At 42.2% G+C, this 26,436-nt stretch overlaps 1 protein-coding gene across 1 annotated transcript in view; it reads left to right on the top strand.

Annotated features, from left to right (window-relative positions):
- The first annotated feature begins 4,027 nt into the window (after positions 1-4,027).
- Kdm7a (lysine (K)-specific demethylase 7A) overlaps positions 4,028-26,436 on the top strand; it is a 70,154-nt gene continuing 47,745 nt past the window's right edge. The window contains exon 1 of the mRNA NM_001033430.4: positions 4,028-4,360. Within this exon, the coding sequence (NP_001028602.2) occupies positions 4,167-4,360 (194 nt within the window). The 5' untranslated portion in view covers positions 4,028-4,166. The remainder of the gene's footprint in view (positions 4,361-26,436) is intronic.

Raw genomic sequence — 26,436 nt, 5'->3', positions numbered from 1 at the left:
TGATAAGCATACCGGCGAAGCCATCAACCCAGCTCCATATCTTACAACTTCTATGTAATAGAAAACAAAATGCATGTTTCAAACACCATTTGGATTTAAAGTTAATGTCTTAATTCATATCTATAAAGAAATGAATCTGGGCTGGAGAGGTGGCTCAGTGAATTAGAGCACTGACCTCTGTTCCAGAGGTCCTGAGTTCAATTCCCAGCAACCACTTGGTGGCTCACAACCATCTATAATGGCATCTGATGCACCCTTAAGGTGTGTGCCTGAAGACAGCTACAGTGTACTCATATGAGTTAAAAAAAAATTAAAGAATAAATTAATCTGAGGTAATAAAATTGAGGCAAGACTCACAATTTAATCATACCTACAGACTTATTAGAACATAAATGAGCTATCTATGGGCAAAAAGGTCGATAAGATATATAAGGGATACGTTTTTACATTTATTTATATAGTGTGTATGTGAGGTGTGTGTGTGTGTGTGTGTGTGTGTGTGTGAGGGTGAGGCACATGCATGCCATACTACACATGTGGAGGTCAGAGGTCAACTTTCATGAGTTGGTTCTCGCCTTCCCTGACTTGGGGATAAAATTCAGGTTGTCAGGCTCGGTGGCAAGCACCTTTACCCACTGAACCATCATGCAAGTCCATATTTTTAAAAAAATTTTCAAACTCTAATTTGGGATAATTTTCTAGCTGCTCCTTAGTCCTAATACTATTAATATCCAAACAATTATGGTTAATTACAGTTAACAGCTATAAGGCTTATTATGCCCTCAGCAGTTGGTTATCTCATTTAATGAACCCTAAGCTGAGGCAGATATTCTTATCATTCTCATTAAAATGAAAACACTAAAACTTGAGCAGTTGTCATAGAGACAGGAGGGGGCAGAATCCAAACCCATGTACGTAATTGCTATGTCTGGAAGCTGCCACAAAAACGTTGGCATTACCCAGGGTTCTCCCGTGCATCCTTTGCCTCAGCGCTGAACACTATGCACAGTTTCTTACCACCCCCCTTTAATAGACTTTTATCCTTATAGTATGATTTACCTTTTCTCATGAGTCTTTAAAGACTATCTTCATTTCCAAACTGTAGAGTCAATCATGCAGGCCAAACTTTTCCTAATGGAATCTATTAAGTGAATACAATGTCCGATTGTCACAATATTGGTGGTACTTGGTCAGATGACTAAGGAGGTGTCTCAGGTGCTGTCTAGCTTCATGGCTAGTTTTCTTCTGGTTGCTGTGGCTCTGGTGGTTTAACCTCAGGTCTTTAGGCCTGGCTTTAGGTCAAGGGCTCTATCTTTAAGTTACAACCGCCTTCCCATTGTAATTACTAAGAATTTTGTGGGGATTTACTTGAAATTATGTATGTTACAATCCTTATCAAACTTTCAATTTATATATTTTACACCTGTGTGACTTCCTGTGTTATTTGATGGGCATGATCATTACCACCACCACCACCACTCTGGGCCAGTGAGATGGTTTGGCAGGCAGAAGAGCTTGCCATGCAGGCTGAGGACATGAGCTTGCCCAACCTACAGAAGGAACAGTGGAAGATGAGAACTGACTCTGGAAGGTTTTCTTCCACAAGTGTGTGTGTGTGTGTGTGTGTGTGTGTGTGTGTGTGTGTGAGAGAGAGAGAGAGAGAGAGAGAGAGAGAGAGAGAGAGCATGGGATTTCTCTGTCTCTGTCTCACACACAATATCATGAAGCACATTTATTTTTCTTTCTTTTTTTTTTTTTTTTTTTTTTTTTGGTTTTTCGAGACAGGGTTTCTCTGTGTAGCCCTGGATGTCCTGGAACTCATTCTGTAGACCAGGCTGGCCTCGAACTCAGAAATTCACCTGCCTCTGCCTCCCAAGTGCTGGAATTAAAGGTGTGTGCCACCAAGCCTGGCTGCATTTATTTTTCAATTCAGGCCAAGAAATGCAAGTTGGCCTATATCTTTTTGACATGCCTTATTAGTTTTTGCTTATATATATTTTTTTATCTGACACAACTAAGGCTTTATCTTGCTTCTTTTTTTCTTTCCCAGTCCTGGAGTGAACTATTTTGCTAAGAAAAATGAGGAATTATATTTAGAAGTCAAACTCTGGACTCAGTGTTCTATGGATTCATTTGCTCACAGATTCTCTGAATGGACAGAGTATGTTCGTACTTCTACAAATAGAGATTGGTTCTGCTATTACTAGTCTACCAGGAAAAGTGCTCTAGTTTTCTTCTTCCATATTTGTAGCTCTCCTTTTCAAGAGGGAGAAACCGAACTCCTGTTTCCTTAGTATAATTACCTATTGAAACAACATGCTGTATATAACCAATCCTCTCTTTATTCTCTACTCGGTGTTACTCTTCTAAAGCCAGGTGTGCCCTCAGAGAACACTGTGTACCAGGCTGCTTTCTGCATGGACGCCCCTGGCTTCCATGAGATAGCTTTGGCTGCCTTTCACTCACTGGTTGTCTTGTGCAGTCCGCACACACCCTCTTTAAGACACATTAAATAAATAACTTCCTTTTGCTTTTCTTCTTTCCCTCCTTTTTCTCTTCTGCCTGAGTGAGGTAATTAAAAGAGGCATTATTAGCTATAATTTTTAATAGATCTTTCAGGAATTTGTTGAGCCACGATACTAAAATTACATATGCTTCAAATTTATTGGGTTTGTGTCAACCATGATTTTCAGGCCTTTCTTTTCTTGTGATGTATGTGAGAAACATACATCTGTGTAGTACAGAAAGGATTGGGCATATAACGGAGAAACAAGTTTAGTTCCAATTCTGAGATTGTGGCAATTTACTCGATTTCCTCCACTAAAAGAAAAAAAATAAAAATAAAAATAAAGGCTAGACTAAACCAGGGAGCGTCACTGCCTGGGGACGGTGAGTTGACTCACCTGTTCATGTTCCAAAACATAAGTTACCCAGGGAGCTTTATTGCTTTCTCTGGATATAAATGCTCACAGAGATTCAGCTTCCAAGTTGATTTGATAATCCTTAACATTCTATTCACTTTTCTCTATTCTAAATTTGTTGGGTAGTTTTATTCCTCAGTTTATCACCTCACATCTGATTCAGCTTCACCTTTGACTAAAAAAACAGTGATGGCCTGTGTTGCGCAGAGAACTCCTAAAGGATTTTTTTTTTCTTTTTGGTAGCATCTCCCTTCCCAGGGAAAAGACGTTTCAAAATTTTCTCCCCACTTCCCCAATTAGCAGAGCAGAGCAGAGCAGTCACAGCCAAGTTGTGTTATTTATAAAAACACCGGTTCTTCATTCCTCTCACCAACCCCATCTCAAGCCTGGTTCCCCCTTGGCGACAGATATTAACGGAATTCCTCCTGGAGACCACGTTCTTCCCCCCCCCCACAACAGCGGCTCCAATCAACACACAGATTTCCAAGTTGCTCTCTGGGAATTTGGGCGCGACGCTTTCGGAAGTTTGAGTGCGTTTCACAAGGCGTTCCTCCACCTCGGGAGGCACAACTGCTTGACGTGTCACCCCGGTCGGGGCCCACGCAGGACGGGGGTGGCATCCTCAGTGGGCGGCTGCTAAGTGACGCGAAGCGAAGCGACCCTGGAGGGCTGAAACTTCCGAGCTTCTCCGCCTCAGAATACAGCCACAGCATCCACCTTTTCACACGGCAGGAACTTCCCCCGCGAGCCTGGGCTTCCACTCGGGGAGCAGTGAGGACGGCGAGACCCGCTCCACGCACGCTCCCGCCGTCCTCCTCCTCCTCCGTCTGCAGTCGCGCGCCCGCCGCCGCCACTGCGGCGCGTGCCCTCACGGCGTCTCCGCCCCCTCCCCGGACCGCCAGCCCCGCTGCGGGTCGCCGCGCAGGTCGCCGCGGAAGGTGCCAGGGAGCGCGCGCGGAGACCGAGAACGTGCGCGGGACGCACGGCCCCGCGCTGAGCGCCGGAAGCAGCCGACGGGCCTCGCGCGTCGCGCGCGCGCGCGCCGCCCCCGCCCCTGAGCCGCGACCTTGCTCGCTCGCGCGCGCGCACTAAGACGCCGCCGCCGCAGCCGCCGCCGCTGCTGCTGCCGCCGCCGCCGCCGCCGGGGCTGCTGCTCCGGCTGCTGCAGGAGGCGGCGCTGGCTGGCGGCTGCGCTCGCTCCAGTCAGCGAGCGGAGGAGCGAGCGTGTGTGTGTGTTTTTTAAAGATGGCCGGAGCGGCGGCGGCGGTGGCCGCGGGAGCAGCAGCTGGAGCCGCCGCGGCAGCGGGGTCGGTGTCCGCTCCGGGTCGGGCCTCGGCGCCCCCTCCGCCTCCGCCCGTGTACTGTGTATGCCGGCAGCCGTACGACGTGAACCGCTTCATGATCGAGTGCGATGTCTGCAAGGACTGGTTCCACGGCAGGTAAATAAACCCCCTCAGTCCCACCGCCGTCGCCTGCGGTCACCGACCAGCCGCTGCCGCTGCCGCCTGCGCCTCCCTCGGGCTCGGCTGCCGCGTCGCTCCCCACGTCCCGACTCTTAGGCACCGAGTGTCCGGGCCGGGTGGAGGCGAGAGCGGGGGCCCCCGGTTGCCCGGCAGGCTGCGGAACGGAGCCGGTGGGCTCGGCCGGCCCGGGCGAAGAGTCGCCACAACAAACAGGAACAAAGGGGCCGGCAGAGAAGTTGGCAGGGGAAGCCCGGTTGAGGGGACGCGGTGGGCGGCACGGCTCGGGTGGCGGAGGAGCGAAGGCAGGCCCGCAGCCCGCGGTCCCCCCACCGCCCTGGCTGCCGCCCACTGCTGTGTCCCGGGCTCCCTTCGCCCCGTGCCTGCCCTCGCCAGCCGCCGCGCTTGCTGCGCTTCCGGGCGGCCGCGGCTCGGTCCGGTCGCGGGTCGCCCCCGCCGCGGGTCCCGTCGCGCCCCCTTCTCTCTTTATCAAACTTCCTCGGGCGGCGGGACGGGGCGGTGGGACGACGGGCGCGAGTAAACAGAGCAACAGATGTGGCACTCGCGAGGTGCGGGGCCCCGTCACGGCACAGTTTGGCCAGCCGCTGGCCCACCCCGCAACACACCCCCTATGGCCGGGGGGGGGGGGCGGGCGGGCCGGGCCGAGGGGACGTCGCCGCAGACCCTCCCGGGCGTCGCTGTAGCGCCTCAAACTTTACAGTGAGTGCGTCTCTGGCGACACCCGGACGGCCCGCCGCGGTGGCCTGGGCACTGCGGCCATCCAACTTTGGGGCGGTGCGGTGGCGGACGATGCCCTCCGATGCCGCCGCCGCCGCCGCACCGCAGGTTTGACGTTTGGGAGAGCTCGGGCCGCCTCCGCAGCCAGGCCGCCGACTCGTGTGTTTTGTAATCAAAGTGTGAGGCTAATAAAGGGCGGCGCCAGAGCCTCTTGACTCCGGCGTGGGAGGGATTCGCAGGCATTTAAACAAAGAAACTAGTTGGGGTTGGGCTCCCAAAGTCCTTATTTGGGTGTTGTGGCAAAGCCTGCGGTCACCTTTAGGTGAGGCAGGTTTTCTGGGCACCGTTGTATGTTGTATCTTGACGAGAGCCCGCTTGGGAGTTAGAGCTGATATGGTGACTGTGGTTGTAGGAAGTATCCTTTGATTGACAGCAGGACATTTAAATACAGCCTCCGCTCCCCCTCCCCAATATTACAGAAACATTGCACCACCAGGCCAGATGTCTTAGTCTCCCTCTACTGGTCTGGGGAGAGAAAACCATTGAAATTACAGGGTTCTTTCAGTGTTGACAACTAACTGCGTAGAGTTTGACTTAATTTTCAAGTGCAGTTAAATTTACCGAGTTTTAAAGTTACAGGACTCTGACAACAGATAGCATACACAAACGTATCACTTTAAAAGAGGGGTAATGTGCTCATTTTTGTAAAGGCAAGCTTCAACAGTCTGATAAAAGCTGAAGGGTAATGTCACTTAGTAAAATGTTTCCCTAGATTTTGATTATATATAAAAGTAAAATTTGTAGATACCAAACCTTTCCAATTCTATGCCTACATTCTCTGCTTCTATAACACTCTAGGCAACCAGAATTGAGTAGCCAACATTAAGTTCTAAAAAGAATAAAACAAGAATTGGTTGTAATTACTGAAAAATTTGAAGTTTCCTGGGCACTATTTGACAAAAATATGCCTCGAGGCTGTGTATTTCAGAGATTAGATAGGTTAGTAAACCATAGATTTGAGGTTTTAACGCTTCTTTTATTGTAACATGGGTTCTGGTGAGTCAGAACTCAGGGGCTCAGGCTTGTGTTGCAAGCTGTCATCCGAGGCTTTGTTTTTCTTTTCTCCTTTGAGACAGATTTTTTTTTTTTTTTTAATTGTATAGACCTGGCTATTCTGAAATTCGCTTTGTAGACCTGGCTGGCCTTGAACTCCATTTGATTGCTTCTGCCTCCCAAGTGCTGGAACTAAAACCATGTACCACCATGCCCAGTTGCAGCTTTTGGTCTTAAATTAGGTGCCTTAATGCTAAAGCATGACAAACCTCAGGTGTTTCCTGGCCATTTTTGTCACACATTTAAGTACTAATTTATAAAGAGCCATTGAAGAGACACTAATTTCATCTGTGGAGGTGACTCAGGTGAGCCCAGGGTCTTTTTGAGCCTTTATCTTGGAGATGTTAATGTGGTTCATATATCAGACGTTAGAAAAGTTAGTCTTACTGCCAGGCCTCGTAAATGTGGTATCTTCTTAGTAAGTCTTATTTTTAAATATTGATAATTTAGAACCTATATGACTTTGGGGGGGGGTCGAGACAGGATCTCTCTGTGTAGTCCCAGAACTCACTCTGTAGACCAGGCTGGCCTTGAACTCAGAAATACGACTGTCTCTGCCTCCCAAGTGCTGGGATTAAAGGCATGCACCACCACTGCAGGGCTCCTATATATGATTGGTATTTATTCTAATGAGTGTTAAACAGTGAAGAGTTACTTATACATGAATTATTAAACATTATAGAGAATTGGTCCCTAAAGTACAAAGGTATATCTTTAATACCCATCCTCAGGTTTCCAAAAATAGTCCATCTGCAGAGAAGCAGGACGGATAAACATCCTTTACATGGATAATTTTTAAAACTAATTTTTTAACCTGTTATTATGTGCTTCTGGTGTGTGTGTGTGTATTCTAGGGACAGAGCTCAGATAGGCTTGCATAGCAGGTACCTTTACCAGGCATGGTAACCTCAAAACTTGTCTTAATTTATTCTGACAAAAAACAGAAAGGGCCTTCCTTGGTGCAGCTAGGTGGAGAGGTAAATTCTGGTGCTTCCTTCGTGAGCAGGAGCCTCTACCCCTTAGCCGTCCTAAGCCAGCAGGTTGTGACTGTGTACTAGATACTCCGTCAGTGTGCTGAGAGCTGGGCAGGATTCTCCTAGGAGGCTTCCTTCCATCTTAAGCATAGAGTTCTTCTCCATCCTGGTGGGAGTGAGATAGTGCAGGTCCTCCCTGGTGGGAGTGAGATAGTGCAGGTTCTCCCTGGTGCCGCCCCACCCTCTGAGCTCCAGGCTGTATGGCTTTGATGGCATCCCATCAACAACAGCATCACTGTTCAAGTTAGTTAAATTGTAGGAGAATGTTTGTTGTGTCCTGTTTAAACATTTATATTAATCTTTGTAATCACATATTCTTTAGCTTTTACAAAAATTAAAAAGTACAAGAAATACAAATAACATAAGTCCATATTTTTCATGAATAACTACTGTTTAATATTTGAGGTATGACTTTTTTATATCCTTAAAAGAACAAAACTGGAATTTTATGAATTGTTACTTTTTTTAATACTAGAGTATATTTTTGGTCATATTTTAAATCCTATTTGATTTTTTTTTTTTTTTTTTTTTTTTTTTGGTGCCTGTATAGTGTTCTTCGGCTGTATAGAGTTTAATTCCACAAAAAGCTCACCATTTGAAAGTCATTTTCCTATTATTACTTACTTTGTTTTACTGCTCTTTAGGTTTAATAATGGTAATATGATTTATACTCTTTTTTTTGTTTGTTTGTTTGTTGGTTTTTTGGTTTTTCAAGACAGGGTTTCTCTGTGTAGCCCTGGCTGTCCTGGAACTCACTTTGTAGATCAGGCTGGCCTTGAACTCAGAAATCACCTGCCTCTGCCTCCCGAATGCTGGAATCAAAGGCGTGTGCCACCACACCTGGCTTGATTTATACTCTTTTAAAAATTTAAAATTTAAAGTTTTTTCTTTTAAAAATTTTAATGGGTGTCTCTTGTTCCTTAGATGAATTCAAATGAATTAATACAAAGAAATACTTAGAAGATCTGGCTCATGCCAGATAATAAGAGATTCCTTGAAAAACACTACTGGTTAGAAGATACAGATGTTTTTGATTTGACATGTTTTTGCCAGGCTGTACTCTAAAAGGGTATTCTGTTTGTTTTTCAGCAGTGCCCATTTACTTCCCTATGTTTTTGGCAATATAAAATTTTATTAACTTTCTTTGACAAACATAACTTTGGCAAAATGTATATAAGTGAAGGTTATCAAAAAAATTGAGGCACAATGGTACATGACTGTTAGCCAGCATTCTGGTAGGGGAGCACAAATATGATGCTAGCCTAGGCTACTTAGTGAAAATGTCTAAAACAAAACAAAAGATTAAAAAAAAATCTTTATTAAAAAAGGACCCTAAAATGGCTTATAACTGTCCTCAAACCAAAACAACTCATTAACAGTAGGTTGCACAAATGTGGTATATTCATAACACAGACTAACACCAGCAATTAGAAAGAATGTACTGTTGACTCATGCAACAACATGGGCTAAACTCACAGATGGAGAGTGGAACATAGGAAGTAGATAGAAAATATATACTGCTTTTAATCCCAGGACTCGGGAGGCACAGGCATGCAGAGATCCTTGAGTTGTAGGCTAGCCTGGTCTATAGAGCAAGCTCTAGTCCATTCAGGGTCACACAGAGGAACCCTGTCCCCAAATAAAAAAAAGAACAACAAAAGGTTTTTAAAATTAAGAATTGGCCGGGCAGTGGTGGCGCACGCCTTTAATCCCAGCACTTAGAGGAGGCAGAGGCAGGTGGATTTCTGAGTTCGAGGCAAGCCTGGTCTACAAAGTGAGTTCCAGGACAGCCAGGGCTAGAAACCCTGTCTCGAAAAACCAAAAAAACCAAAAAAACAAAAAACAAAAAACAAACAAACAAACAAAAAAAAACCAAAAAAACCAGAGTTGGCCATTTTGGTAGTTGACAAACAAGGTTTTGTAAATTTCCCCTTCTTTCTTGAGTGGGAATGCCTGCTATGCTGCCTCATTAAGTTGCTTGGTTCAGTTTGTAATGTACTGGGCGCTGTTCTTGGTGCTAGAGAGTAGAGAGAACCGAACAGCTTCCTTCTCATGTGCTAGGTGGGAAGAGTGAGAGGCAACTGTGTCAGGTAAGGAATGGGAAGGAAAGTGAGTGGGGAGAAGGTGGATCAGGGTGTTAGGTATGCTCTTCTCTGTGGTGAGCCTGTGGAATCCTTGTGCTCACGATACTGACAAAGTGCTGGCCCAGAGGAAAAAGAAATCCAATTTCCTGGGTGTGGACCATGCTTGAAATCTAGGCGAGGCAGAGCACCTATCTGAAGAGAGGTAGAAGAGACCACTGTTGGTTTTATAGGCCAAGGCTAGTTAGTACTTTGAATTTTATTGTAAAATAGATGATTTGCCTTGGGTTAAGATGTGAAATAATTGACATCCCTTTATAAGGAGCTTTCATGGTCTTGATCCCAGTGTAGATGAGCAGTGTATTGAGGGCTTCTACATTTAATTCCCTGCACTGGAGGAAGACCTCTCTGCTGGTACATGAGAAAGGACTGGAGGGCACAGAGGTGAAGCAGGCAGACCACTAAGGCAATTACAAGAATCCAGTAGCTAATACTTTAAATGGTTGAGTCACACACACACACACACACACACACACACACACACACACACACTCTGAGATTGAACCTGAGGCCTTGTCCATTCAAGGCAAGCCCTCTACTTATCACTGAGCTATATATATCCCCAGACTTCTTTACTTTTTAATTTCTGGCAGGGTCTCACTAAGTTGCCTGGGCTAGCCCTGAACTTATTCTGTAGCCAGACACATCTTGAATTTGTGATCTTCCTGCCTCAGCCTCCTGACTATAGGAATACAGTCTTATGAGACAGACCCAGTGTTTTAACGTCTTATATTATTTACCACCCTGGATGTTTGAATGGAGAAATTTGTACATGGGGATAGAAGAATTTTATTGGGTAATGCTGTTGGGCATTTTTCAGATACTTGTAATGCAGAGCTCCAGGAACTCAACAGAACATGTACTGAATGTTTTAACCAGTCCTAGGCACTGTTTGATTATACTAGACTTTTAATTAACACATTTAATTCTCACATCTTGCATAAGTGTTATTATATCCCCATTTTTCAGTAGGAATCCAAGGCATAGGATTACTTAACCTTCCAGGACTGTACAACAAGAAGGTGCTATAGTACCTGATCTTAGCACAGCTCTATGTCAGTAATGGTCCTAAGTCTTCTCTGGGGCTATAGCTTGCTTAGGAACAGGGTCTTGGTTTGTCTGTGTTGGAGGTGTGCAGATAGATGTTCCAGAGGGAGATGGCTGTAGAGACCTTACTTTCTTGGGTCTTTTAAGAAAACATTATTGGGGGGGGGGCAGGACAGATAGCTCCCTTGTGCATCTCCCACACACATTCAAATAAAAATAAAACCTAAACAATAAAAAAATATAAATTTTAAGCATTTATTTATTTAATTTGTATATGTATATGTACATACACTGTCGTTGACTTCAGACACTCCAGAAGAGGGCATGGGATCCCATTACAGATGGTTGTGAGCCACTATGTGGTTGCTGGGAATTGAACACAAGACCTTTGGAAGAGCAGTCAGTGCCCTTAATCGCTGAGCCATCTCTCCAGCCCTTCTTAATTTTTTGTAAAGGTTTATTTATGAAAATATTTTAAGTGAAATATGTTAAAGTTGTAAATATCCTGGGGACAAAACATTTATTAATAAATTATTGGCAGCGTCCCTCATTTAACTCTGTTTTATCCTTGTTATAAATGATTTCTTATTGGAGAATATTTAGCTTTTCTTGTTTTTTTTGTTTGTTTTGTTTTGTTTTGTTAAATAGGACTTGGTGGAGGTTGGTGGATCTCTGAGTTCAAGGTCATCCTGGTGTAAATATCAAGTTCTAGGCTGGTCAAGGCTGTATAATGAGACCTGTCTCAAAAACAAAACAAAACAAAACCTGTCTCAAAAACAAAACAAAACAAAACCTGTCTCAAAATCAAAACAAAACAAAACAAAAAACAAAAATCACCACAAACCCCACCCCAAAAGGGTGTGGTGTCTTACACCTGTAATCCTAGTACCAAGGACAAAATTCAAGGATAGCCTGGGCGATGCTAAACTTTTTCTCACCTCTCATTCTATTGCTGGACTGTCTCAGAAATGAGAGATTTATTATTGTTTACTATAGGTTAGGCACTGTAGTTGGGAGCCTCCCAGTTAGCCTTGTCTAACTTAAATAAACCCGACTGTCTATTCTAGTATGTCTGCTACCTGCCCATCACCTCTCAGGCAGTTCCAGTACCTGTTACTCTAGGGAATCCTTTGGAGTCTGAGTCTTCTCTAAGAGCCAATCTATCTCCGCCTGAAGTCCCACCGTTCCTCCCCTGTTTCAGCTATTGGCTGTCAGCTCTTTAAACCAATCAGAAGGCGAGGGAAGTGTGTATTTACAAAATACTGATGCCGGTGAGGATCTCTGCCCGTACAGAAGTCAACCTTTGAATAATACAAAGACAACCTTTACACAGTGCACAAAAAGATTATCCCAACACACCACTCTGTAGCCCCTTCCTCAATAGGGATTGGAGTTCTATTTAAAAGTGTTTTGTGACACTATCCTTAACGATGACTTAGTGATAAACCTAAGCGAGCACGTATCTTCCTGTAAGAAGACAAGAGCTGGATTGCTGAACTTTTGATTACTTTTTGATTTTGACCTCTTTTTGGGTAGGGGTTGTCATGATCTTCCTGCTTCAGCCTCCTGAGTGCAGGGCCAAGTTCTTTCCTTGATAGGACAGTTTAATCTTAGGGGAGATAGTGTTTTCTCATTAAACTTTCTGTTTGCTGACATTGTCCCTAAACTCTTAACTATTAGTTTGGAGCTGAGTCCTGCTTGCTTACTCTTTTGTCACCAGTGTTGTTAGGTATTTAATTGAGTTTTCTGCTCCTTTTCTTTTTGAAGTGAGGTGGAAAACTTGAAATAAGAACAGAACAGGTGTAACAGTCTGACGGGAGCGTTAGTGGTTTCAGGCGTAGAAACTCAAGAGCATTTGCACAACTTTTGAACAGCCGCTGGGTGCTGCTCTTACAGCTGCTGGGACTAAGGCTTTGTTTCTTGTTGTTGTTGTTGTTGTTGTTAAGATAGGGTTTTCTTTGTAGACCTGGCTGGCCAAACTCAGAGATCCACCTACTTCTCTCTGCCTCTCGCTTCTCGAGCACTGGGAAATGATGCGTTTTGTTCTTTATAGGCACTGCATTTTATTTCTTTAGTCATCCTTGAGTTGTCCATTAAAGACAACTCAATTTTCCTATTCAATATAGTATGGTTTAATGCTAATTTATGATTTTTTAAAAAAATTTCTGTGTGAGCCCTGGTCCCTTTATTTAATAGAGAACAGTGTTTAGAAATCAAGGTCTGGTTGGTTGTAAATCTGACAGTGTGTCTAGGGTTTTTCAGTGGACAGAGCTAGGAAATACAGTATCATCCACATATAGTAGTCACCTTTATTTCTAGACCTTGTTCACATACTATACAGACCATAAGCTTTCATAGTGGTACCTAACAGCACAGGGTTCCTTGTAGTTTTTCTCTTTTCTCATTCTTACTTTTTTATTTTTTGATCTAGTAGTGGGAAACCTAGCTCTTATCTAAAACATTCTTATTTGTTGAATCTTAGTGCATGTATAATGGAGTCCTAGAATTACTAACCTATCCCCTTGTAAGAAACAAATTTGCTAGATAGATTACATTTTTTACATAGTTGCTTTAGCTTTACAGCATTTAGTAATAATTATTGTATAGCATTGTTTTTAGTTTTTCAGGTATGTAAAACATGATTAAGTGGTCCTGAGAAGTCAGTTATGCGAGAGATGAGCTCACTGCCCCCCTGCGCCCCCACAGTTTCTCAATTCCCTTTCCCTTCTAAGCGTTTCTATCTACCCTTGTAAAAAGTCACTTTGTTTTTTGGTTTTCCTTGAGATGGTCTCATTATGTAGTCTAGGCTGGCCATGAAATCATAGAGATACATTTCTGTGATCTCAGCACTTGGGAAGCTGAGGCAGGTGGCAGAGTTCAGTGCCAGCTAAGGTTACATAGCGAAAGCTCTCCCCGGCCCCCCACCATGTGTGCATGCCACCCTCTTCAGTCCTAAGATTTTAAAATTTCTTTTAAAGATTAAAAAAAAATAAAACCAGTTTATGTGCACGACATGTATCAGTGTTTTGCCTTCATTTATATATTTGTATACTTGGTCCCTTGGAGGCTAGAAGGGACATTGTCATCTCCCCTATCCTGAACTGGAGTTAATGGACAGTTGTTAGCTACTATATGTGTGTTGGGAACTGAACTCATGTCCTCTGTAAGAATAGCAAGTGGTCTTAACTGACGAGCCACATCTCCAGAGTTTGTTTTTGCTTTTTGGTTTTTAATGACAAAGTTTCATGTGCCTTAGATTGGTTTCAACTTTGCTGTGTAGCTGAAAATGGCCTTGAATTTCTGAGGCTACCACTGAGATTTTCACTACATTTGGTCTAGGTGGTGTTGGGGTTTGAACCCAAGGCTTTGTGAGTGCTAGGTAAGCATTCTGCTAACAGCTTTATCACTAGCCTGACCCTAGTTTATCTTTCTTGCATGCATGCTTGGATGTGCTGGGGATTGAACCCAAAACCCATTGTCTACTCCATCTTTCCACTCTTGTGTTTTCTTTGTTCTTTCCTTTTCTTTTTTAAAACCTTAATTACATATGGGTGGTGATGGCATACACCTTTAATCCCAGCACTCAGGAGGCAGAGGCAGATAGAGATGTCTGTGAGTTTGAGGCCAGCCTGGTCTACAGAGCGAATTCCAGGACAATCAGGGATACACAGTGAAACAGTGTCTTGAAAAACCAAACCAACCAACAGACCCAGCAAACACCCTCCCCACCCCCAACCAAACAACAAACCAACCAATCAACAACGACAACAAAAAAACCCTTAAATTACATTTTTATTTATTTTGTGCATGTGTGTGAGCATGTGTGTGCTGTGGTGTATGTACTTGGGGAGGTCTGATGACTTGTGAGATGGTTTCTCTTCTCCTCCCACTAGGTGGGGGCCAGGGAGCAAGCTCAGATGATCAGGCTTTTTTTTTTTTTTAAATTTATTTATTATTATATCTAAGTACATTGTAGCTGTCTTCAGATGCACCAGAAGAGGACTTCAAATCTCATTACGGATGGTTGTGAGCCACCATGTGGTTGCTGGGATTTGAACTCAGGACCCTCAGAAGAGCAGTCGGTGCTCTTAACCACTGAGCCATCTCTCCAGCCCATGATCAGCCTTTTTAGGCAACCTTTACGCATTATTTTATTTTTCCCAGGCTTGTAATCAAAACCAGAGTCTTATACATACTATGCACGTTTTGGGTATTTTTTTTTTTCAACCTTGCTGTATAACTTTTCATGTTCAGTTTGAAGAGATTTTCTTTCTTATTTTTCTAAATATCTGTGACCATATAATCCTCAAGTGGATCTTTTGGGTCTTTGTACTTCTCACATGTATTGTACTTCTCACATGTATTGAGCATTTAAGTTGCTTATAGTGTTTTGTGGTTACTAATAACACTTCTCTATATAGGCAACTACTGTGTGTGTGTGTGTGTGTGTGTGTGTGTGTGTGTGTGTGTGTGTATTTCCTTTTTTTCATATTGCTGGAGATACATCTTTAGATTGTCAGTAATGGTAAATGGAGTCACAGCTATAATCCTGTCTTGGCAGAAGCAGAAGGATTGCAAGTTCAAGGTCAGCCTGGGTAACTGAGTTAGAGCTAAGGAGGCCCTGGGTTCAGTCCCCAGTGCCATCACGGCCCTCACCCCTACCTGCAAGAGGAAGAGGTATACATACATAACTGCTTTGTTCGTATTACTATATTTCTTCCTAGTAATTGGATCAGTTTGAATTATCACCAACATTGTGTGGGTCTCCCTGTGTAGGCCAGACTAGTTTGAAACTATTTAGTCCAGAGTGATTTTGAACTGAGATCATCCTGAGCCTACCAGAGGACAGGCCTGTGCCTCCATGCCTGGCTTCTGTCTGTTCTTTAAGATCTCTTGGTATATCAGGGATATTAGTCCTTTGTGGCAATTATGAATAGTTTCTTCCACTGTTCAGTTAGTTGTCTTTTGGTTTGTTGTGGCAATTTTTGAACCATGAAAACAAGGTTTTAAGTTATATAGTCATATTTACCAATCTTTTCTTTTAATTAGCTCTGGACTTTGAGTTACAATCCTTTTTTTTTTTTTTTTTTTTTATTTAAGATTAAAGAGAATTTTTACCTGTTTTCTTCTAGTACTTGTTAAGTTTTATTTTGTAAGTATTCAGATTTTCTTTTTTTTTTTTTTTCCTTTTTTAACTGAAAAGCTCTGTCTCAAGCAGCTTTGGTATCAGCAGTATAAAATTATAATGCTATTTTTTTCTTTTTCCTTTTTTTTTTTTTTTCTAAATGACACTGTTAAAACTCCGTGCTGGTAGGCTAGGACCAAATCTCTATCCCAAGTCCCCATGTCAAGTGGTTTACAACCATCATAATTTTGACCTCTGGAATTTTAACACCTCTGGCCTTCACAGCCACTTATGTTTACATGTACAAATCCATAAAACAATAAAAACAGGGCTGGAGAGATGGCCAGTGGTTAAGAGCACTTGCTGTCATTCTTTCAGAGGCCTAGGGTTTGGTTCCCAGCCCCCAGGTGGCACCTTACAACTGCCTGTAACTACAGGAGATCTTACGTCTTCTTCTGGCCCTGTGGGCACCAGGCATGCATGTGACACACATACATATGTACAGATATTCACACCCACCCATAATATACAAATAATATACAAATAGAGAAATCTTTTTTTAGAAAGTCTGTAATGGCCCCAGTGGTTTGAGATGCCAAACCTTGCCAGTTTATCTATCTATCTATCTATCTATCTATCTATCTATCTTCCTACCTAGCTATCTTTTTTCTGCCATATATATTTCATGTATGATTGATTCTATTTCTATATATTCTATTCCACTAGTCTGTCTATTTCTGTCCCAGCAATACACTGTATAAATTATAGGGGCTTTTTATAGTATGTTTTAAAGTCTGATAAGGCCAGTCTTATTCTCATAGTTATTATCTTCAATGTTTTTCTGACTGTTCTTAGAGATTTAATTTTTCTATGTGAACATTACTATTTACTTGCCTAAATTTTAATCTTTTTTTAAAATGTATTTTTAAAATACATATATGTGTGTCTCTGTGTCTGTATGCCTGAGGAGGCCAAGAACGGATGTGGGATCCCCCTGGTGTTGGAGTTATAGGCACTTGTAAATGGTACAGTGTGGGGCCTGAGAACCGACCATGGGACAGCAGCAAGCACTCCTATTAAGCCATCTCTTCAGTCTAATAACTTGATTAATTTTACTTAAAAAACCCTTTATGCTATTTTTATTGAGATTACATTAAATTTATAAATTTAACAGTAAGCTGATATTTTATAACGTTGAGTCATTCTAAGTAAAACACTATAACATAACACTTGTGTCTGTTAGGTGTGTGTTAAATCATCCTTTGTATAGCTTCTTTTTCATTTGCTAAGATTATTCCTAAGTATTTAATTTTTTATTACTGTTTGAAATGGGGCTTTGTCTTACTTGTTTGGTTATTGTTTATATATATGAATATTGGGTTTTTTGGTTACATTTATACTTGCTATCTTACTGGAAGAATTGAATTTTAGGGAATATGTAACTCAGTTGCTAGAGTGTTTGCCTAGCATGTAGGTTTCCTGAGTTTGATTTTCCTGTGCCACAAACCCCAGGAGTGGTGGTACATACCTATAATCATGGCACTGATAGACAGTCATCAGACATTTAAGGCCATTCTTTGCTCCATAGTGAGATTGAGGCCAACTTGTGATAAATTTGACCCTGTCTCATCACAAAAAGCAAGAAAAAAACAGAAGTAAAAACAAAACACCCCCACCCCCACCCCAAACCTCAGTTCTAGTTAGGGTTACTATTACTGTGATGAAAGACCAAAGCAACTTGGGGAGGAAAGGCTTATTTAAAGGCTTATGTGTTCACATTACTGTTCATTTGTTGTTTTACAAAACAAATATCCCAGCTGTTTAATTTTACCAACGAAGACCCAGGAGCTAGATGCTGCGGTGAAAATCTTCTAGCGAGAAAGCATCCTGCTGACGTTCATACTCCACCGCCATCCCAGAAGAGAGAGCAGTGTCTCCTCCTCTCAGTCTTTAATACCCTTAAACTCAATGTCCTTCCTTTCTACCTCCTTGTGTTTGCTCAGTCAACTGGTTGCTTGCTCTGCCTCTTGACTTACCATTGACTTTATTTAGTTCTTGTTTACAGAAAGCTCTTGTGTTAAAGGTGTGTGCCAGGGCTGAGCCCTACCACATGGTTTTTCCAGTTTACAATCTTGAGGTTCACAATGTGATCAAATATCCTGTAATATTCACTGAAGGAAACCAGGACAGGAACTTAAATAGTCCTCACTGTACAATCTTCGAATATATGCAAGTTTCTGTTGGATGGTTCAGTTAAATAACACTAGTCCTCTAGGATTCAATGCAGTCACCGTGATATATTTCCTATGAGTATAGACTTTGCTGCTAGACAGCTCTTTAGTGTGCACATCTGCAGTCCCTTCATAAGCAAGAGACACGCATCTGTCCTTCAGTTCACATGGGTAGCAAGTGTCAATGTGCTGCCTCCTTGTCTCCAGTAAGAAGCACAAGTGAAATGTTGCAAACTAGGATAACAGAAAGAGAAAAGCACTCAGTTAAGATGATAGTATAGCAAAGGTGGGGCGGGGTAGGGAGTCATGCCGATGGAAGTGAAGTCAAATTGGCTGTTAACTGGAGTAACAATAAAAAATCACCTTGATGCTGCTTACCATGATCGGACTCCAGATGAAGCAAGAGTCATCTAGTGAAGGCGCACTTACAGCAGTTTTAACTCCTAGTTTATGAAGATATATTAGTTTTATTGCTGTTCTATATAAGCAACAATATGAGCATTTTTAAAAAAAGTTAAATTATTTTGAGAAAAGAGAACACCCACACCTTGCCATTCTTGTAGGCAGGCTTGGAGGTGGCAGCTTCCAGATCCAGTAGAGCCTGAGTTGGAGGGCAGGACCATGCACTCATGCATTTTTAATGGTTTGATACATTTATAAAGGTCATGGAGTAACTGCAATTTCCACCACTGAGTGTTAAGATAGCTTTGCATAGTTCTGCTTATGTGGTTATGTGGGCGCGAGAGCTCCCATATCAGCAGCATGTTCGAGGAGGTCAGAGAACAATTTTTGGGATTTGGTTCTTGAATTCCGTCTTGCGGAGGCTTGAGCTTTTGGACAAGTCTCCTGTCTCTACCTTCCATTGTACTGTAGGGTTGCTGGCATTATAGATACATGTTACAGAAATTTAACTTTTCATACATGGATTCTGGGGATCAGACTTGAGTCGCCAGGCTTGTGCAGCAAGCACTTTTTACCTCCTGAGCTATCTTGCTGGTCCAACATGGTTATTTTTATGATCTTGCCCTATTGTATTAGGCAGAGTTCTCTAGAGGGACCAGAACCAATAGAATGTAAATATGTTATTAAAGGGGACTTATTTGATTGGCTAACACAATAGGGTCTGGGGAGTCCAGCAACAACTGTCTGCATGCTGGAGGCATGAGAACCCAGTACGCATTCAGTTCATGGAAAAAGTAAAGATAGGCCAGTGTCACTGCATTCTCCTTGGCCTGCTTTATTTAGATCAGGGCACCTATTGGAAGGGGCCACTTGCTATCTTTGAAAGTGGGTCTTTCTCTCTTTGTTAATTTCTCCCTAGAAATGCCCTCAGACACACCCAGATACATGTGTCCTGGGTGTCGTTCCACATCCTGTCAAGTAGATAATAATTAACCACCACAGCCTCCATGCAGAACATGGACTGCCCATATTCTTACATTTGCCAGTTATGGATCATTTGAAGCATCTAGTGGAAATTAACAGTTACCCAGTAGACTTTGAGACAGCTATGAGTGACTTCAGTATATATCAAGTAAAAGAGTCCTCCTTTCATACACATTGTATACTTTATATCTTGACTTTGGTGTTTTGGAATAGAACATTCTAATGTTTGCTGGACAGTTAGTACCACTCTTTTTGCTGTTGATGAACATGGGCCATACATGAAATTCCATGTAGGAATATTTATTATGAATTATGTCAAGATTTCTATGTTCCAAACCCTACTCTGATTTATCCTTTCCCCAGAATGGAAAAGAATGCTACAGGTATTGTTCTTACTCAGGGTAGAATGCTACTTTAGTGGCTGTCCTAACGGAAAATCCACTCATGAATGCTTTTGCTTGGCTCAGCCATTTCTTTTAGGAAACATGTCTTGGGACTATTACTAATAAATCAGAAAGATTAGCAGAAAGACTCATTGATCTTTAGCTGACTCCTATCTTTTGTAGCTGACTGAATCACAAATTGTCTTAGAAAAAAGTCTTTTACTTGTTATCTCTTATTTCAGGGTGTTCTCTCTTAGCTTTGTGTGTATTAAACTTTATAAAGGTGCTTCCGGTCCCAGGCGCTGCGGGAGCCGCGGGTTACCGTGCAGACACGGCCAAGTCCAAGAACCACACCACACACAACCAGTCCCGCAAATGGCACAGAAATGGCATCAAGAAACCCCAGTCACAAAGATGCCAATCTCTTAAGAGGGTTGACCCCAAGTACCTGAGGAGCATATGCTTTGCCAAGAAGCACAACAAGAAAGGCCTGAAGGAGAGGCAGGCCAGCAATGCAAAGGCAGCGAGTACACGCGCAGAGGCCACTAAGCCCAAGATGCCAAAGGGCCCCAGCTGCAAACTCAGCCGCCTGCCTTTCATCGCTCATCCCAAGCTTAGGAAGCGGATTCAAAGCTACATGGCCAAGGGTCAAAGGCTCTGCCAACCAAAGCCCAGGGTTCAAACCAAGGCAGAGGCCAAAGCTCCAGCTAAGGCCCAGCCTTTAGCTCCAGCCCAGGCTCCCAAAGGTGCCCAGGCCCCTGTGAAGGCCCCATAGAAAAGGCCCCTGCCAGTGTGAAGACAGATGGACTGATGTGGCACATCTACCCACACACCATTTGCAGATGACCTATGCTGTTTTTACAAATAAACTCAGGCAAGATCTGTTTAAAAAAAAAAAAAGTTATGAAGGTATGAGTTCTAAAAAATACCACTGTTCTTTCTATACTCAATAGTATACTACTCTATACTCAATAGAAATGAAACTATAATTGGACTGAAACTAATGGCTAATGGCTGTGGTTTATTTTTAAAAATCTATTTATGGCCAAATGTGGTGGTTCATGCCTGTAATCCCCAGCATTTAAGAGGTTGAACTAGGAGAATTGTCACAAGTTTGAGCCCAGCCTGGTAAGACATTGTCTCAGTAGTGGGGGGAAAGCTTTGCATGGTGTCACTCACTGTTCAGTTATAGTACTCGTGAGGCAGAGGTAGTTGGGTCTCTTTGCATTTGAGACAAAGAAAGTTCAGGCTAGCCAGGCCTATATAGCAAGACCTTGTTTCAAATCAAAACCAATAAATAAATTACATTAAAGCCAAAAATAATAACAATCACCCTATTTTTTCTATTTATAATTTATTTACCAGTATTCTTCTTATTGCCAATATGTTCAGAAAACCAAGATTATATATTGACAATTGGAGGTACACAAAAGGAAGCATAACAAATGAATTTTTACATAAACATGTAATAACTAGGAACATTTTATTTCTAAACTTGGAGCCAAACCTGAAAAAAAAATTAGGTGGGAGCTCACACCTTTAATTCCAGAGGTAGGCAGATTTGTGGTTTAAGGCCAACTTGGTCTACATAGTGAGCTCCAGGCTACATACTGAGACCCTGTCTCAAAAAAAAAAAAATTGAACAAAAAAATGTTCGATCCCATTTCATCAGCAAAAGTACGAATATTTCAGAAAAAAGATCTCAAAAGAAAATTTAGTTTTTTATTTCTCTTCATACTCATTTTACTTCCCTTCCCTTTTTATATTTGCAAAATGTATCTTGTGTTTTTTTAAGAGGCAGGCTATGCAGCTCTGGCTGGCCTAGAACTCAGTAAACAGATCAGTTTGATCTCAAGACTGGGAGGTCTGCCTGCCTCTGCCTCCAGGAGCGCTGAGGTCAAAGGTTCGTGCTACCACACCTAGCTGAATGCATATTAAACATGGTCTAGGATAGTAGTCCAGACTAGCATCTCTTACTCAGTTTAGCATTCCCACTTTGTGTCAGTTGATAAATATTTTGTATGGATTGACTTTGAGATGGACCTGTGTAGATGGGTCTGAATAGGAAATGCTGAATTATGAATAAATATTAGCTTTATGGAGCCTAAAGCCTAACTGCAGTACAGTTTTCATAGAAAGTAGTTGTGAGTCGACAGTGTACTAGCCTCTCTGGTAGGGCTTTAGATTAATAGTTCCCCAGTGCCATTCTCTGCCGAGCTGCTGCAAAAGAATCCCCTGGGGAACGTGTTAAAGATTATTGGGCTATCCGTTAACTTTCCCTGTAGATTGCCAGTGGGGTTTAGGAATGTGTTTTCTTTGTGTGTGTGTGTGTGTGTGTGTGTGTGTGTGTGTGTGTGTGTGCGTGTGTGTGTGTGTGCGCGTGCGTGCGTGTGTGTGTGCGCGCGCGCACATGTACATGTGTTTGTGTGGAAGCCTGAAATTGATGTTGAGTATCATTCTCAACCATTCTTTACCTTATTTTTAAGGACAGGGTCTCTCATTGAACCTGGAGCTTTCCAATTCAACTAGACTGTCTGACCATTGAGCCACAGGGTTACTGTCTCCACCCCCTCAGCACACGCCTTTAATCCCAGCACTCGGGAGGCAGAGGCAGGCGGATTTCTGAGTTTGAGGCCAGCCTGGTCTACAGAGTGAGTTCCAGGACAGCCAGGGCTATACAGAGAAACCCTATCTCATATGCCATGGTGCTTAGCTTTTTTTGTAAATGTGGATTCTGGGGGGTCTAACTCTGGTTCTCCTGTTTGCATGTTAAGTACTTTACAGATTGAGCCACCTTCCCATCCACCCCTGTTTTGAAATACGCAGCGTACAGTGCAGATTTCAGTTGCAGAAGGCTGTGCAGAAGGCTGCAGTTATCCCTTTCCTCCATGTTGCATCCATTATGTTTTCTTTCCTAGATACCTCAGAACTGTTACCAGTTTATTGCAGACCTTACACACACACACACACACACACACACACACACACACACAGAGGTTTGGGGACATAATATACTATCTGTACTTGGATTTGTTGCTTTTCAGGGAGATCTTCCCATGTCTCCGTTGTAACTCCTTCATGTATCTTCCTTCTTTGGAAAGGCTGCTTAGTTGCAATTGGAAAAGATCCACAGGGGATTCTAATGGCTTATGGGCATTAGGCGTCACAGTCTGATTGTTACAGGGGTTAGAGGCATTTCTTTTTGAATGTTAATTCCCTAAATCTTGAATTTTACAAGGAGCTGTACTCACCAAGCATTTCATGGATATCTAGATATGTACAGAAGTTTACATGTTTTTTCCCTTGATGTGATTAGATAGAGATCATCAGTCAAAAATACATGATAAAGGGGTTGGAAAGATGGCTCAGGGGTTAAGAATACTTCCTATTTTTGCAGAGGACCCAAGTTTGGTTTCCAGCATTTTTTTTTTTTTTCGAGACAGAGTTTCTCTGTGTAGCCGTTGCTGTCCTAGTACTCACTTTGTAGACCAGGCTGACCTCGAACTCAGAAATCCGCCTGCCTCTGCCTCCCTAGTGCTGGGATTAAAGGCGTGCGCCACCACGCCCGGCCGTTTCCAGCATTTAAGGTTAGGCGATTACAAGCACTGAAAACTCCAGGTCCAGGGGATTTGATACCCTTTTCTGGTCTGTGCAGGCACTTACACCACCCAGAGAATAAAACTAAAAATTAAGGTTTAGAGAGCTATCCAGCAGTTAATACTAAGAGCACTTAACTGCTCTTCCAGAGGACCTGAGGTTTTCCTGCTACTCACTCGCAACTGTCTGTAATTCCAGTCCTAGGCACTCTGACGCCCTCTTCTGGACATTAGACACATGCACTCAGATTTCTAAAATAAATAAATCCTAAAAAAAATACATGAGGGTATTGAACTTGCACCACCTGCCCACAATCCTAGGTAGAGTTTGATAAATGGAGTATCAGGAGTTCAGGCCATATCCTTAGCTACATAAAACCAAAAACTAAAAACCAAACTGTACTAAAGTATATCAAGTCAGCGGCATGCAGAAGTCGTCATGGGGTAGAATCAGCTATAAACAAACATTTTCAATCTTCATTTCAGGCTCTGTTGCTGTTTTATTTTCTGTTATTACAAGAGGGGTGTGTGTGTGTGTGTGTGTGTGTGTGTAGGGGTGTGGTTAGACAGAAGGTGGCAGAGGGCAGGTAGCAATTATACCAAAAACCTGTTCTACAAACTATTTCTTACTACACCATTTTCACTGTAATACCTATATGTAAGAGATACTTATATTCATGTCTCTGTTAGTGACTTACTTTCCTATTCACTGTGACCAAATACATACTTGACAAGAAGCCACAGAAGTCGGGGTATAGATTGGCAAATGGTAGTAAGGAGTATTAACCTGAGAGGTAGAATGGCTAGCGGGATGACCACAGGGCAGTGAAAAACAGTAGAACTCTGTAGTACTTGGGAACTGTTTGCTCCTTTGGAGCATTCTCATGGATATTATTACCTCCATAGAGCATAGTTTATTCATAAGTCCCACTGCCAGTTGTATTGGTTGGTCTGTGTGCTCAGTGTCATACAGTGACAGCAAGAACAACAAGCACATTCTTTATGCTCAACAAGCAAATAGTTAAGGTATCAACACGTGGATCATCCTATTTACACATACTCCCCATGGAGCAATATCAGTAGAATTGTGTCAGCAGTGTTTTCAGCTTTAAGAGTGTTTTATATAACCATTCATTCATTTATTTATTTATTTTAACCACCTACCATTTTTTTTTCTCACTTTGTTGTTTCCTTTTATACTGACTTTGCTTTTCATACTTATTAGTGAAGATGTTCTTAGCTGGTTGGGAAGCCATGGGGCAGCTGGGAACATGAACCCAGCTCTTAGACATAGGAAAGTGTTTCATCTTATGAGAAATTGTGAAGCCGTGTAATTTGGTTTGCATTATGCCCATAACTGTCCCAAGACCTAACTTGATTCTAGATTTAAAAGTGAAAGAAAATAAGATTACGCTGTCCAGGAAGAATAATTTGCTCTGGGTTTTGAAGATGAGGTAGGGTATGGCTACTTGTGCTAAATGGAAAGGTGATTTGAAGAAAGTTTAATCTAATGGGCTCTTAAAAGTATTTGATCACCCACTCTTACAGCTCCAAGAGTAGAGACTATAAATGGGTGCATTATCCAAGAGGTAGAAAAAAATGTTTGGCAGATCCTGGTGAATACTGGTTCGTTATCAATTCTGTTCTCGTCAAGAGTCCATTCCTCTACGCAACCCCTCTTCCAGCCAACTAAGCAACAATTTCAGAAGATAAGACAATAGAAAGTGCTAAAGCTGTCACCACCACACTCACCAAAGGCAGTGAGAATGTTCACGGATGGAAACGATTGAGCAGAGGTCCTATTGCCCTCACCCCTACAGATGCACAGTGCTGTCGTAAACAGTGGATTCTCTACTGTTAGGAGAATTGTGACAGCTTGTATAGGAAGAAAAGCTTAAAAAGATAAATAATGGGAGAAGGGACTAAAGGTTTGTGCCATATTTAAAAAGTCATAAAATGTAATTTTTCCGAGTTGTGCATCTCCTGAGTCCTGCTACCTTTGTAGAGAACATATAGGTTCTTTTAATGAGCAGTAAGGAGGGTGGAGCAATAGAACTGAAGTTTATTGGTTAAGAAACATTAAATTTTAATGTTAAATTTATTTAACATTATATTTTGACTCATTTAAATGGGCCTCTTCAGGTTTTATTTACTTATTAATTTTACTTTTTAAAAATATTTTTACTTATCTTAGCTATATTAGGTTTTGCCTGCATGCATATAAATGTATTATATACATTATATAGTGCCCACAGAGAAAGATGGTGTCAGATTCCCTAGAAGTGGAGTTATAGACAAGTGTAAGCCTCTGTTTGGGTGCTGGGGACCAAACCTGGATTGTTTGCAAGAGCAGCAAATGCTTTTAACCCCTGCTGTCTCTCTAGCCTCCAAATTGACTTATTTTTGAATTACCAAATTTGCTAAGTGTTTAGGTGTGTTCTGCTAGTTGATGAGAATTACCCAAAGCTAGAAGACATCACTGGCATATCTTATATTTTTATGTTTTAATATATATTCTATAATTTTGTACTTCTTTAAGATCACTATAACTGTCTTAGTGTAACCCAGATTAGCTTTGAACTTGCTGTGTATTGGGGATGATCTTGGACCCTGATCCTTCTTGAACTGTGTTAGTCCTAGTATTGGAGATGTGCATTAGCACACTAGCTCACTGGCATCTGAATGAAGTAGATAGATGAGGTGAGGTGTATCTCTACAGAGCTGCAGAGGAGAACTCATGGGTCTTTGAGAATTAATAGTCAAGTTTTGCCCTAAATATTCTTAACTAATTGGAACATCCCTGGCTTCTCCTTTTTCCTAAGTATTTGTAGAAATCATCTTTGTGCTAACTGGTATGTGCCATGACACACCTTTTTTTTTCTTTGTTTTTCTCAGTTTAAACTTAATAGATTAATTTGCAGAATTAAAAAAAAAAGTTATGTGTGTCTGATGTAGGTTTACTGTTGAGTGCAGTGCCCATAGAGAGTGAGAAAGGACATTTGGGTTCTCTGGAGATGGAGTTATAGGAAGTTTTGACATGTGTAACATGGGTGCTGTGAACCAATTTTGGGGTTCCCTATAGTTCTCTTACTAACTGCTGAGCCATCTCTCCAGCCTCCTAATATGTAGAATTTGCTCATTGTATAGTGATGTAGTTTTTCATTGAATATTCATTTCTCCATGGAATTCTACTATGAGAATGTACTGTAATTAATTTTATTGTTGATAGGCTATTATAAGTAGGTTAGATATTTGCATATA

This window comes from Mus musculus, chromosome 6, assembly GCF_000001635.26.
Source record: "Mus musculus strain C57BL/6J chromosome 6, GRCm38.p6 C57BL/6J".
Classification (NCBI taxonomy): Eukaryota; Metazoa; Chordata; class Mammalia; order Rodentia; family Muridae; genus Mus; species Mus musculus.
Note: the sequence above shows the minus strand (reverse complement) of the source record. Positions and strands in the feature narration are given on the sequence as shown.